Source organism: Hypanus sabinus, chromosome 9 (assembly GCF_030144855.1).
Source record: "Hypanus sabinus isolate sHypSab1 chromosome 9, sHypSab1.hap1, whole genome shotgun sequence".
Lineage (NCBI taxonomy): Eukaryota > Metazoa > Chordata > Chondrichthyes > Myliobatiformes > Dasyatidae > Hypanus > Hypanus sabinus.
In genome coordinates this window covers 159425104-159438983 of record NC_082714.1, presented here as the reverse complement: position 1 = coordinate 159438983, position 13880 = coordinate 159425104, and the positions used below count along the sequence as shown (strand labels likewise).

The window sequence follows — 13880 nt, the reverse complement described above, 5'->3', positions numbered from 1 at the left end:
GTGACCTTGGGACAGGGTTACTGAGCTGTGGCCATGTGACCTTGGGACACGGTTACTGAGCTGTGGTCATGTGACATTGAGACAGGGTTACTGAGCTGTGGCCATGTGACCTTGGGACAGGGTTACTGAGCTGTGGTCATGTGACATTGGGACACGGTTACTGAGCTGTGGTCATGCGACATTGGGACACGGTTACTGAGCTGTGGCCCTGTGACATTTGGACAGGGTTACTGAGCTGTGGCCATGTGACATTGGGTCAGGGTTACTATGTTCTGGTCATGTGACCTTGGGACAGGGTTACTGAGCTGTGGCCATGTGACATTGGGACTGGGTTACTGAGCTGTGGTCATGTGACCTTGGGACAGGGTTACTGAGCCGTGGCCATGTGACATTGGGACAGGGTTACTATGTTCTGGTCATGTGACCTTGGGACACGGTTACTGAGCTGTGGTCATGTGACCTTGGGACAGGGTTACTGAGCCGTGGCCATGTGACATTGGGACAGGGTTACTATGTTCTGGTCATGTGACCTTGGGACACGGTTACTGAGCTGTGGTCATGTGACCTTGGGACAGGGTTACTGAGCTGTGGCCATGTGACCTTGGGACAGGGTTACTGAGCTGTGGTCATGTGACATTGGGACACGGTTACTGAGCTGTGGTCATGCGACATTGGGACACGGTTACTGAGCTGTGGCCCTGTGACATTTGGACAGGGTTACTGAGCTGTGGCCATGTGACATTGGGTCAGGGTTACTATGTTCTGGTCATGTGACCTTGGGACAGGGTTACTGAGCTGTGGCCATGTGACATTGGGACAGGGTTACTGAGCTGTGGTCATGTGACCTTGGGACAGGGTTACTGAGCCGTGGCCATGTGACATTGGGACAGGGTTACTATGTTCTGGTCATGTGACCTTGGGACACGGTTACTGAGCTGTGGTCATGTGACCTTGGGACAGGGTTACTGAGCTGTGGTCATGTGACACTGGGACATGGTTACTGAGCTGTGGTCATGTGACATTGGGACTGGGTTACTGAGCTGTGGTCATGCGACATTGGGACACGGTTACTGAGCTGTGGCCCTGTGACATTGGGACAGGGTTACTGAGCTGTGGCCATGTGACATTGGGACAGAGTTACTATGTTCTGGTCATGTGACCTTGGGACACGGTTACTGAGCTGTGGTCATGTGACCTTGGGACAGGGTTACTGAGCTGTGGTCATGTGACTCTGGGACATGGTTACTGAGCTGTGGTCATGTGACATTGGGACACGGTTACTGAGCTGTGGTCATGCGACATTGGGACACGGTTACTGAGCTCTGGTCATGCGACATTGGGACACGGTTACTGAGCTGTGGCCCTGTGACATTGGGACAGGGTTACTATGTTCTGGTCATGTGACCTTGGGACATGGTTTCTGAGCTGTGGCCATATGACGTTGGCTCCAGAAGCAATTCTTGTGGACTGCCCAGCAATATACTTGTTGATGATTTGACGCAAATGATGTATTTCACTGTATCTTTCGATGTACCCATGGAAAATAGTCAATTTATTTATACAGAGATACAGCACAGAACTGGGACTTCCAGCCCATCGAGCCAGTACACCCAACAACCTACTTCTTTAACCTATCCTAATCACAGGACAATTTACAATTACCCAATTCACCTGCTGACCGGAGCATCTTTGGACTGTAGAAGGAAACTAGAGCACCAAAGGAATCCCAGGTGTTCACAGGGAGTGACAGGAAAACTCCTCACGGACAGTGAACTCCGACAGGGAGTGACAGGAAAACTCCTCACGGACAGTGAACTCCGACAGGGAGTGACAGGAAAACTCCTCACGGACAGTGAACTCCGACAGGGAGTGACAGGAAAACTCCTCACGGACAGTGAACTCCGACAGGGAGTGACAGGAAAACTCCTCACGGACAGTGAACTCCGACAGGGAGTGACAGGAAAACTCCTCACGGACAGTGAACTCCGACAGGGAGTGACAGGAAAACTCCTCACGGACAGTGAACTCCGACAGGGAGTGACAGGAAAACTCCTCACGGACAGTGAACTCCGACAGGGAGTGACAGGAAAACTCCTCACGGACAGTGAACTCCGACATCCTGAAATGTACCAGCATCAGGCTTACCACTGTGCTACCGTGGCACCCCAGAAATCAATTTTCATCCGTGTGGGAAAATATCTATGAGTGGTTCTGGTACTAAGCTATTGACACAAGTCAGGTAGCCTCCTTTTCTGTTAAAACCATCCTATCATTCGACAATATAAAATTGTGCCAGACTGACTCAGCAATGACTAACCAACCTCTTGGTCTACAAAATGTAGGAGAGGGATTCGGCCATTCACCCTATTGGGTCTTCTCTGTAATTCCATCATGGCTTTTTTTTATCCCATTCTCCTGCACTCTCCCCATAACCTTTGTTGTCCTGACTAATCAAGAACCTGTCAACCTCTGCTTTAAATATACTCACTGACCTGGCCTCCACAGCCACCTGTGGCACAAAGAAGTTCCAGATTCAGCAGTCTCTGGTTACAGAAATTCCTCCTCACCCCTATTCTGAAAAGGCACCCCTACACTCTAAGGCGGCGCCGTTAGGTCCTGGACTCCCCCACAATAGAAAATATCCTCTCCACATCCTCTCCACCCAGACCTTTCAATATTTGATAGGTTTCAATGAGATTGAAGACACATTCTTTGAAACTCCAGCAAGGATAGGCCCAGAGCCATCAAACGCTTCGCATAAGTTAACTGTTTCAGTTCCCGGGATCATTCTCCTGTGCTTCCAATTCCAGCACATCCTTTCTTAGATAAGGGGCCCAAAACTGCTCACAATACTCCAAGTACGGTCTGGCCAAGGCCTCATAAAGCCTCAGTGTTACATCCTTGCTTCTATATTTGTTTCTCCAAAGTCTTCATACTGTCTACAAGGAACTGGTCCTGGACGAAAGTCAGTTCTACAGGTCTCACAAAGATAAACAACGTCCAGGCAGTGTTTCGTCCTTATCTGACACCCAATACCCAACCCTCAACATTCACTTGCCTGTACATATACCAGCAGGCTCAAGGATAGCTTCTACTCCACTGTGACAGCACTCTTGAATCTCGTCGTGGGCCATGCATTTTGTCTACCTGCACTGCATTCTCTTATTCTCCTTAAGCCTATCACCCCGAATGAGGCATTGGCTGCCTGTCCTGGTCCAGTACCCTGGGGTTGTCCAGATGTAGCCCACATTCTTGGTGTATCCTTCCTCTTCCTCCCTTTGGAGTTTCTGTTGCACTGGTTTTTATAAGGTGGGGTTGCTAGCCTCATGCCCAAACCTCCTCCTCGGACCATCCACTGTGGAGTCACTGCAATTCCTCTACTGCCAATTTATACTCTGCATTCCCTCAAATGAACGGAATGCTGTTTGATGGTACTCACACAAAAGCTTTATATCGCATCTCAGTACATGTAACAAAAAGCAATTACTGATTAGTACAGTGGCTACAGAACTCATCGAGCATGAAGTGTACAGCAGCAATTTATCATATCACCAACAATAGCACTTCTCATCTCCATTAACACTAACCACTAGGCTGCCATGATGCAACACTTCAGTTCCTTTAATATCAGAGAATGTATACAACATACAACCAGAAATTTGTGCTCTTCAAAGACATCCCTGAAACAAGACCCCACTGAATGAATGATAGAACGTCAAAGCCTTGAGTCCCCCTCCTCCACATATGCAGCAACAAAAGCATCAGTCCCCACCCCCCACTTGTGCCAGAAGCACCAATGCCTCACCCCCCCCCACCACCATGCAAGTAACAGCAAAAACTCCCCAAAGAGACTTTGATCCAGAACTCTACAGTCCATAACCCAGCACTTTAGTATCTCAGACAGGCCCTCTCTCCATCAAGAAATGCAAACTATTTCAGACTTCAGTCCAAGCAACATTACCATCATGGCTGAGATGTTCCCTGCCGTTCATTCTTTTATCACTGGATGGAATCCCCACTTTGCTAACAAAGCTGTGCCAACAACTGTACAAGTTCACTCATTCAAGTTTATTGTCATTCAACCATATGCATGTATACTACAAAACGAAACAGCATTCCTCTGGGCCACGTTGCAAAACAGAGTACATTGTCATACACATCATAATGTTAGCACAAATCCCTGAGCGCATGGACTGAAGACTGATGGCGCATGGAATGCACTGTTAATCTTCAGGCTGTGCCACCTGTTGCTTGTCTCCTACATGGAAGACTATAATTCCTCACTATCAATCAAACCGAGGAAAGGAGTGGAGTGGGAAGAGTGGGGGGGGGGGGGTGGGTAAGACCACAGGAATTTGTTTGTCTAATTCTTTCGGAAAACTTTGAGAAACTTCAGAATAATCTGTCTGAGAATTTTATGTCAGGCAGCATTTCACCTGGGTCTGTCGAGGTCATCAATTGCATTTGGTGCTCCTGAGCAGGCTCCTCGACTCCAGTGAGATCCGACATAAATTACGGGGGGCGCTTCTCCCCATCTGCCGCAGAAGGCTACCATTTCAATTCAACTTCCCATCGACGTGTTAGTCCGTGGCCTCCTCTACTGCCATGATGATGGCCAAACTCAGGATGGAGGAGCAACTCCTCAAATTCTATCTACCTTGTACAAGTATAACCCCCACCAAAACCAAGTGCACAGAATGTGCACAGGTTTTATAGAAGACAAACAGTAAACAATCAAAAAATATCATAAGTGGGCACTTGAATCCACCATAATGGCGAGAGCTTTGGAAAAGGTTATCTAGTTAATCTCACACACAAAATGCTGGAGGAACTCAGCAGGTCGGGCAGCATTTCTGGAGAGGCATACACAGTTGGTGTTTCAGGCAGAGAATCTGTCACAAGAACAGCCCTGATGAAGAGTCGCAGCCCGAAACATCAAATGTTTGTTCCTCTCCACAGATGCTGCCTGACCTGCTGAGGTCCTCCTGAACTTTGCGTGGTGGTGTTCTGGATTTGCAGCATCGGCAGAATCTCTTCTGTAAATCTAATCTAACTAACCTCACTATCCTTCCCCACAGATCTACAGAATTGCCAACTTCAATTTTTTTTAAAATTTATAAAGCTAAGTTCAGCTTTATTCGGCATCTATAGGTACTACGAAACATACAGACAAAGGATATAATGCTGAGGCTTTATAACACACTGGTGAGGTCTCACTTGGAGTACTGGGTCGATGATCTAAAAAAGGGACGTGCAAATTTGGAGAGGATTCAGACGAGGCTCACACAATGATTCCAGGAATGAAAGGTTTATTGTATGATGGCTCCGAACTCGTTCTCACTGGAACTTAGAAACATGAGGCCAGGGGGGAGATGGCTCCTACTGAAACCTATCAAATGCTGAAAGGCCTCAATAGAATGGATGTGGAAAGGATGTTTCCTACAGTGGGAGAGTCCAAGACCAGAGGGCACAGCCTCAGATTAGAGGGACATTCATTTAGAACAGCAATGAGGAGGAATTTCTTTAGCCAGAGGCTGGTGAATCAGAATTCTTTGCCACAGGTGGCTGTGGAAGTAAGTCACTTGGTGTACTTAAGGAGGAATTGGATAGGTGTGAAAGGTTAAAAGGAGAAGCCAGAGGAATGAGGTTGAGAGGGAAAGTGGATCGGCCTCAATGCACTGAATGGCACAGTTCTGCTCCTATGTCCATGGAGGAACATCACTTGTTTCGATGGCCGATACGTCCGGGGCAGTCGCAGTGTTGCCATGCTTCCGGTGCTAACAAAGTATGCCCACCACTTACTAAGCCACACGTCTTTGGAATGTGGGAGGAAGCCGGGGAGAACATACAAACTCCTTACAGACAGCAGTGGCAATTGAACCCTGCTGCCCGATCGCCAATGCTGTGCTAACTGCCCCAATAGAACCTGTTAATACTGGGAACACCAGAGTGCAATGTTTTGATGGGACTTATTTTCACTCTACGGTTCTTCCCTCCAAGAGGACCACAACCTGGTTTGGAGGCCTTTGTGCCTCAATGACCCGGAGAACTACTTTGGCTGGAGTCAGGGTCTTGTGCTTTGGCTCTGGGTAGGGTCACCCATGTCAAACAGGTCCAAGAGTAGAGGCCAGACTAAGAATGGCCCACTGGTCCTCCAGGTTCAGGGGTTCAACTCAGGGATAACAACCCCAACTGGTCCAACAAACTGTTAAAGAAACAATAATGAAGAATCCATGATGTTCATTGCTGCCCTAAACACCAGCAGGCATAACAAGCAGTGGTAAGATTCTTTCACCGATTACCTTAAATCTATGGGATTTGATTGTGGAGCCTCTATCACTGGAAACCCTTCCTCTTTATTTACAAATCCATACTCTGTATTACCTTCAGTAAATGCTCTGGTCATTTCCAGCAGATTGTCATTGTACAATAGTTCACATTTATCACATGTATACAGCCAAACAAAACAAAGTTCCTCCAGCCCAAACTACACCACACATAGAACACACACACACACACACATCACATAAAGTAATATTAGCACAAGCAAATTAACAAATAATGAGCATTCACATCAGAGGTTAAAAAGCAAACATATAACACCAGGGAAGCTTCATGTGTAGTGAGACCGAGATGGTGGCAGGGAGTTCAGTCGTCTCACAGTCCGGGGGAAGAAGCTTCTTCCATCCTGACAGTCCTTCCCAATACGATGGTATCTCTTGCCTGTCAAAGAGATTGTTGGACGTATGGGAGGGATCACTGACAATGCTAAGGGCTCTGCGTAGGCAGTGCTCCTGGTAACCATGATAATCTAATATTGTAAAGTCTAGGAAAACTGAGCAGCACTTCTTACTCACAATCTTCACTACCCAATGGCACAATCTGTCCTTTTTTATATTCATAGTCACTACTGTAAATTGCTGTGACAGATTTCCCACACCAACCATCAGACATAGGAGCAGAATTAGGCCATTCAGCCCATTGAGTCGGCTCCCCCCATTCGAGCACAGCTGATTTACTACCCTTCTTAACCTCATACTCTTGCCTTATCCCCATAACCCTTGATGCCCTTAGGAATCAAAAACTTCCACTGTAAATACATCCATTGATTTGGCCTTCAAAGCCGCCTGCGACAATGAATTCCACAAATTCACCATCCTTTGGCTGAAGAAATTCCTCCTCATCTTTGCTCTAAAAGAACATCCCGTCCGTCTGTTCTAAACAGGAGATTCTGCAGCTGTGGGAAATCCAGAGTAACACACACAAAATATGAGAGGAACTCAACAGTTCAGGCAGCATCTACAGAGGGGAGTAAAGAATCAGTATTTCGAGCTGAGACTCTTCATCAAATCTTTATCAGTCCTTCGTTTCTGTTGTGAGAGTGTCTGCAGTTTCTCCCTCAGATGCATAAATCGTCCATAATTATCAACAAACAATGGGTAACAGCAAGGGAATTTTCAATAAACAATTTATAATTATCGGTCTACAAAGTGTTATGTCGAAGACAGATTCTGGAATTGATAAGTGTGCTAAATTTACACATTTGTAGTTATTCAACATTTGTACAAATGACAAGTTGAGCCACTGCACAACAGAGCTATGTTGGAAGCGTGGGGGCATTTACTAGCTGCCCCCAGCACATTTTGATTTGATTTGATGTAAAAGACGCATTCATGTTTTGATGTATATGTGACAATATTCTTTTACTTCCCTCCGGAGGCACACAGTAAACCCTCCAAAGCAAGGTTATGGCCAGCACAGTAATGTAATGGTAAGCACAACGCTTTACAGCGCCAGCAATCTGGGTTCAGTTCCCACCGTTCCCTGGACCGTATGGGCTTCCTCCGGGTGCCTAGCTTCCTCACACCAAAGATGTACTGGTTGGTAGGTTAGCTGGTCATTGTCCTGTGATTAGGCTAGGGTTAAATTAGAGATTGCTGGGCATCGCAAAGGGTCAGAAGGCCCTATTCTGTGCTGTATCTCAATAACTAAACAAATAACTAAAACTACGTCAGTCTTACCCAAATCACAAGCTGTAGCTTTGAGTCCTAGAATAAAGATCTGAGCAGAAAACCTTGGCTGAAACACCGACTAAAGAGCAAAATCGCGCCAAATTGTTAGAGCAACAGTTCATTGGGTCAGGATAATAAACAGAAGCCCCATCCATTCCTTTATAGAGTCAATGTGTGGCAATCTATACTATCCCACTTGCCTCTTAATTCTATATCCCTGTCTTGCTCATGAAAGAACCCTCTGGTTGCTTCTTAAACGCTGTTACTGTCGTTGTACTCATAGTCACTTTGAGCCTTCCAATGGTCAGAAAGAACAGAAAAGTGAGGTTCAGATTTAACATGTTGGCGGGATACTACACCCTACCTACTTTATACAGCTGCTACATCTGCACGTGCCTCGTCCACTCACTTCACTTTCCTATCCCCCACCAGCCAGGACATGCTCTCTTCATGCTGCTCTCAGGAGCCTCAGGTCCCAACACCAGCAGGATTAGGAACAGTTACTTCCCCTCAACCATCATCAGCTCCAGAACCAAAGTGCACAACTTCACTTACCCCAACAGTGAACTGATTTCACCACCTCCGGATTCACTTTCAACGTCTCCACAACTCATGTTTTTGATATTCATTGCTTATTAATTACTATGTTGTGTTTTTTTCTATTTACACATCAGTTTTATGACCGCCTTTGTTGTATGCAGTTTTACATTGATTCTGTTGTGTTTCATTTATAATAACTGCTGTGAATGACTGCGAGAAAAGGAATCTCAGGGTAGATTCACATCTTACAATACGTCTGGGTAGTCTCCAAACTGACAGCATCAAACTCGGATTCTCCTTCCGGTAACAACATTTTTTAACTCCCCCTCACCTCTTCTACTATGCCTCTTACTTCTGCTCACCTGCCTATCACCTAATCCTGGAATCTCTCTTCCTTCCCATTTTCCTATGGCCCACTCGCCTCTGTTCGATTCCTTCCCCTCCGACCCCACTCTCCTCTCCAATTCCTTCCCCTCCAACCCCACTCTCCTTTCCAATTCCTTCCCCTCCGACCCCACTCTCCTTTCCAATTCCTTCCCCTCCGACCCCACTCTCCTCTCCAATTCCTTCCCCTCCGACCCCACTCTCCTTTCCAATTCCTTCCCCTCCGACCCCACTCTCCTTTCCAATTCCTTCCCCTCCGACCCCACTCTCCTCTCCAATTCCTTCCCCTCCGACCCCACTCTCCTTTCCAATTCCTTCCCCTCCGACCCCACTCTCCTCTCCGATTCCTTCCCCTCCAACCCCACTCTCCTCTCCCGTCCAATTCTTTCCTCTTACAACCCCACTCTCCTCTCCGATTCCCTCCCTCCGAGCTCACTCTCCTCTGTCCAATTCCTTTCCCTCCGACCCCACTCTCCTCTCCGATTCCTTCCCCTCCAACCTCACTCTCCTCTCCTGTCCGATTCCTTCCTCTTACAACCCCACTCTCCTCTCCGATTACTTCCCCTTCAACCCCACTCTCCTCTCCGATTCCTTCCCCTCTGACCCCACTCTCCTTTCCGATTCCCTCCCCTCTGACCCCACTCTCCTCTGTCTGATTACTTCCCCTCCGACCCCACTCTCCTCTCCGATCCCACTCTCCTCTGTCCGATTCCTTCCCCTCCAGCCTCACTCTCCTCTCCTGTCCGATTCCTTCCTCTTACAACCCCACTCTCCTCTCCGATTACTTCCCCTTCGAGCCCACTCTCCTCTCTGATTCCTTCCCCTCTGACCCCACTCTCCTCTGTTCGATTCCTTCCCCTCCGACTCCACTCTCCTCTGTCCGATTCCTTCTCCTCCGACCCCACTCTCCTCTCTGATTCCTTCCCCTCCGTCCCCACTCTCCTCTCCGATTCCTTCCCCTCCGACTCCACTCTCCTCTGTCCGATTCCTTCTCCTCTGACCCCACTCTCCTCTCCGATTCCTTCCCCTCTGACCCCACTCTCCTCTGTCCGATTCCTTCCCCTCCGACCCCACTCTCCTCTGTCCGATTCCTTCTCCTCTGACCCCACTCTCCTCTCCGATTCCTTCCCCTCCGACTCCACTCTCCTCTGTCCGATTCCTTCTCCTCTGACCCCACTCTCCTCTCCGATTCCTTCCCCTCTGACCCCACTCTCCTCTGTCCGATTCCTTCCCCTCTGACCCCACTCTCCTCTGTCCGATTCCTTCCCCTCCGACCCCACTCTCCTCTGTCCGATTCCTTCTCCTCTGACCCCACTCTCCTCTCCGATTCCTTCCCCTCTGACCCCACTCTCCTCTGTCCGATTCCTTCCCCTCCGACCCCACTCTCCTCTCTGATTCCTTCCCCTCCGACTCCACTCTCCTCTCCGATTCCTTCCTCTCCGACCCCACTCTCCTCTGTCCGATTCCTTCCCCTCCGACCCCACTCTCCTCTCCGATTCCTTCCCCTCCGACTCCACTCTCCTCTCCGATTCCTTCCCCTCCGACTCCACTCTCCTCTGTCCGATTCCTTCTCCTCCGACCTCACTCTCCTCTCTGATTCCTTCCCCTCCGTCCCCACTCTCCTCTCCGATTCCTTCCCCTCCAACTCCACTCTCCTCTGACCCCACTCTCCTCTCCGATTCCTTCCCCTCTGACCCCACTCTCCTCTGTTCGATTCCTTCCCCTCCGACTCCACTCTCCTCTGTCCGATTCCTTCTCCTCCGACCCCACTCTCCTCTCTGATTCCTTCCCCTCCGTCCCCACTCTCCTCTCCGATTCCTTCCCCTCCGACTCCACTCTCCTCTGTCCGATTCCTTCTCCTCTGATCCCACTCTCCTCTCCGATTCCTTCCCCTCTGACCCCACTCTCCTCTGTTCGATTCCTTCCCCTCCGACTCCACTCTCCTCTGTCCGATTCCTTCTCCTCCGACCCCACTCTCCTCTCTGATTCCTTCCCCTCCGTCCCCACTCTCCTCTCCGATTCCTTCCCCTCTGACTCCACTCTCCTCTGTCCGATTCCTTCTCCTCTGATCCCACTCTCTTCTCCGATTCCTTCCCCTCTGACCCCACTCTCCTCTGTCCGATTCCTTCCCCTCCGACCCCACTCTCCTCTGTCCGATTCCTTCTCCTCCGACCCCACTCTCCTCTCTGATTCCTTCCCCTCCGACTCCACTCTCCTCCCCGATTCCTTCCCCTCCTACTCCACTCTCCTCTGTCCGGTTCCTTCTCCTCCGACCTCACTCTCCTCTGTCCCCACTCTCCTCTGTCCTCACTCTCCTCTGTCCCCACTCTCCTCTGTCCGATCCCTTCCCCTCAGACCCCACTCTCCTCTCCGATTCCTTCCCCTCCGATTCCACTCTCCTCTGTCCGATTCCTTCTCCTCCGACCTCACTCTCCTCTGTCCGATTCCTTCTCCTCTATCCGATCCCTTCCCTTCCAACCCCACTCTCCTCTCCGATTCCTTCCCCTCTGACCCCACTCTCCTCTGTTCGATTCCTCCCCCCACTACCCCTCTCTCCTCCGTCCGATTCCTTCCCCACTACCCCACTCTCCTCTATCCGATTCCTTCCAGTCCGACCCCACTCTCCTCCGTCCGATTCCTTCCCCTCCAGCCCTACTCTCCTATGTCCAATTCCTTCCCCTACGATTCCTTCCTCTCCAACTCCACTCTCCTCTCCGATTCCTTCCCCTCTGACTCCACTCTCCTCTCCGATTCCTTCCCCTCCATCCCCATTCTCCTCTCCTGTCCGATTCCTTCCCCTCCGACCCCACCATCCTCTGTCCGATTCCTGCCCCTCTGACCCCACTCTCCTCTGTTCGATTCCTTCGCTTCCCCTCCAACTCCACTCCGACCATTCCTTCCCTTCCAGTCAGTTTCCTTTCTCTCCAGCCCTTTTCGTTTCCCGTGCACCTGGCCTCACCTAGCTATCCTCCCTCCCCTCCCTCCACCTTTATATTCTGGCATCTCCCCTCTTCTTTCCAGTCCTGAAGAAGGTTCTCAGCCCAAAAGTCAACTGTCTATCCATTTGCACAGATGCTGCCTGAGTTCCTCCAGCACTTTGTGTGTGGTTTGATTATAAATTTAGTATGAAGATTTTGAACTGTGTCCGAACCAGCAGCCTAAAACATGGGCACTGAAGCAACAGCTACGGTAGTTCCTCTTTTTCAAGGAAGGAAGTTAAGAACACTTATCATGACTATTTAAACATGGAAGTTTCAATTCAAGTTGCAGAGTGGAAACACTTCTTTTTTATGCACAGTATAAAAACGAAAAGTAGCTCCATCGACGTTGCTCCTAACCTACGGCCTAATGTGTTCTCACTTTCCTGGCTGTCATCGAGCTTTAAGCCAGGTTGTTCTAACCACCAGGAAAGCCGGGGACTTTCAATATCATAGAGAAAGACTCGACTTCTGGTTGGATTGAAGCGCATACAGCAATATTAAAAAATGGAACGATTTGGGAAAAAATGATACTGAGAAACATTAGAGATGCAAAACCAAAGAATTAAACAACACAGGAAGAGAGGATTCAGGGAAAATTCCTGGGGAGGAGGAGAAGCGATCCTGGGACAGCAAGGGAGTGATGACAGGAGCGAAAGAGGGGGAACGTTATTACCCGAGAGGGGAGGGCAATCTGAGTACAGATGGATGTGATCATGGGGGTGGGGGATATCAGGGTGCTGTGATCTCAGGAGAGGAGGGTGGATCCTGGGGAAGGTGACACTACTTGGGCCCCGTACTCGGGACTTCCCCCAGTCCCTTCCCAACCGGCATACACACAGCTCCCCAGGATCCACCCTCTTCTCTCGAGATCACAGCACCCCGCTCCCCAGGATATGGCTCATCTCTTCCGCCATGAACACCCACCCAGCCCCTGCCAACCTCCCCTCTCCTGCCCCCTCTCCCCCTCGCTTCCCATCCCCTTCACCCTCTGTGTTCCTTGTCTCTCACTCTGTTCCCTTCCCTCCCCTCTGCCACGGGCGTCCCTCCTCCCTTCCCCTGCCATCCCCGACCCTCTTCCTACCGTCGCGGATGCCGCCGCTGAACCTCCTCCATGGCTCGCGTAACTCCCGCTCTCAACCTTCGGCTCCTCTCGGCCACATCCGCCTCGCACCGGAAACGCCCTTTGGAGGGTCCGTCGCCGACAGCCGTCATTAAAGGGGCGGAAGTAAGGACTCTGGCTGGTCGGGGCGGAAGCAAGCGTGGATGACGTACCTTTCACGGAAGTTATCACCCCATTGACGGAAGTGTACGCCCGAAGCCTGCGGGGCGGAAGAAGTTGGTCGGTTAGTCGGGCATAGTGGAAGTGTGGAGTTGTCTATTGTCATTTCAGATGTATATATGTATGTCGTCGAACGAAACAACGTTCACATAAGACAAAATAATTTTACTACAAATAAATTAACGTTTGCAACACAAACTAAAAAATAAACAATGTAGCTCTTTGTAAGTAATGAGATCTGGATGTTGACAGATAGTTCAGTAGTCTCCCGGCCTGGTGGAAGTTTTCTCATCCCGACAGTCCTTCAGTATCTTCTCCCTGATGGTAGGGGGCCAAATAGGTTGTTGGACGGATGGAAGGGGTCACTTGCTAAAGGCCCTGCATACACAGCGCTCCTGATCAATATTTCAATTGGGCGTAAGAGTGACACCGATGATCTACTCAATAGTCCCCACAAGCCTTTAAAGGATTTCATTTGTGTAGCCCTAGTGCAACATAGCAAATGATGACTTTTAAAACATAGTCACAGTTCTTGGCAGGTGGTTTGCTATTGCCTTCTTCTGGGCAGTGTCTTTACAAGATGGGTGACTCCAGCCATTATCAATACTCTTCAGAGATTGTCTGCCTGGCGTCAGTGGTCACATAACCAGGACTTGTGATTTGCACCAGCTGCTCCCATAGTTT

The 13880-nt window shown here is 49.4% G+C and overlaps 1 protein-coding gene across 3 annotated transcripts in view; it reads right to left on the bottom strand.

The window, feature by feature from the left end:
- Window positions 1-13144, bottom strand: part of LOC132399972 (serine/threonine-protein kinase 3/4) — a 331476-nt gene extending 318332 nt beyond the window's left edge. For all 3 annotated transcript variants that reach the window (XM_059980968.1, XM_059980970.1, XM_059980969.1), the window contains exon 1: window positions 12999-13144. In XM_059980968.1, the coding sequence (XP_059836951.1) occupies window positions 12999-13129 (131 nt within the window). In that variant the 5' untranslated portion in view covers window positions 13130-13144. The remainder of the gene's footprint in view (window positions 1-12998) is intronic.
- Window positions 13145-13880: the final 736 nt, after the last annotated feature.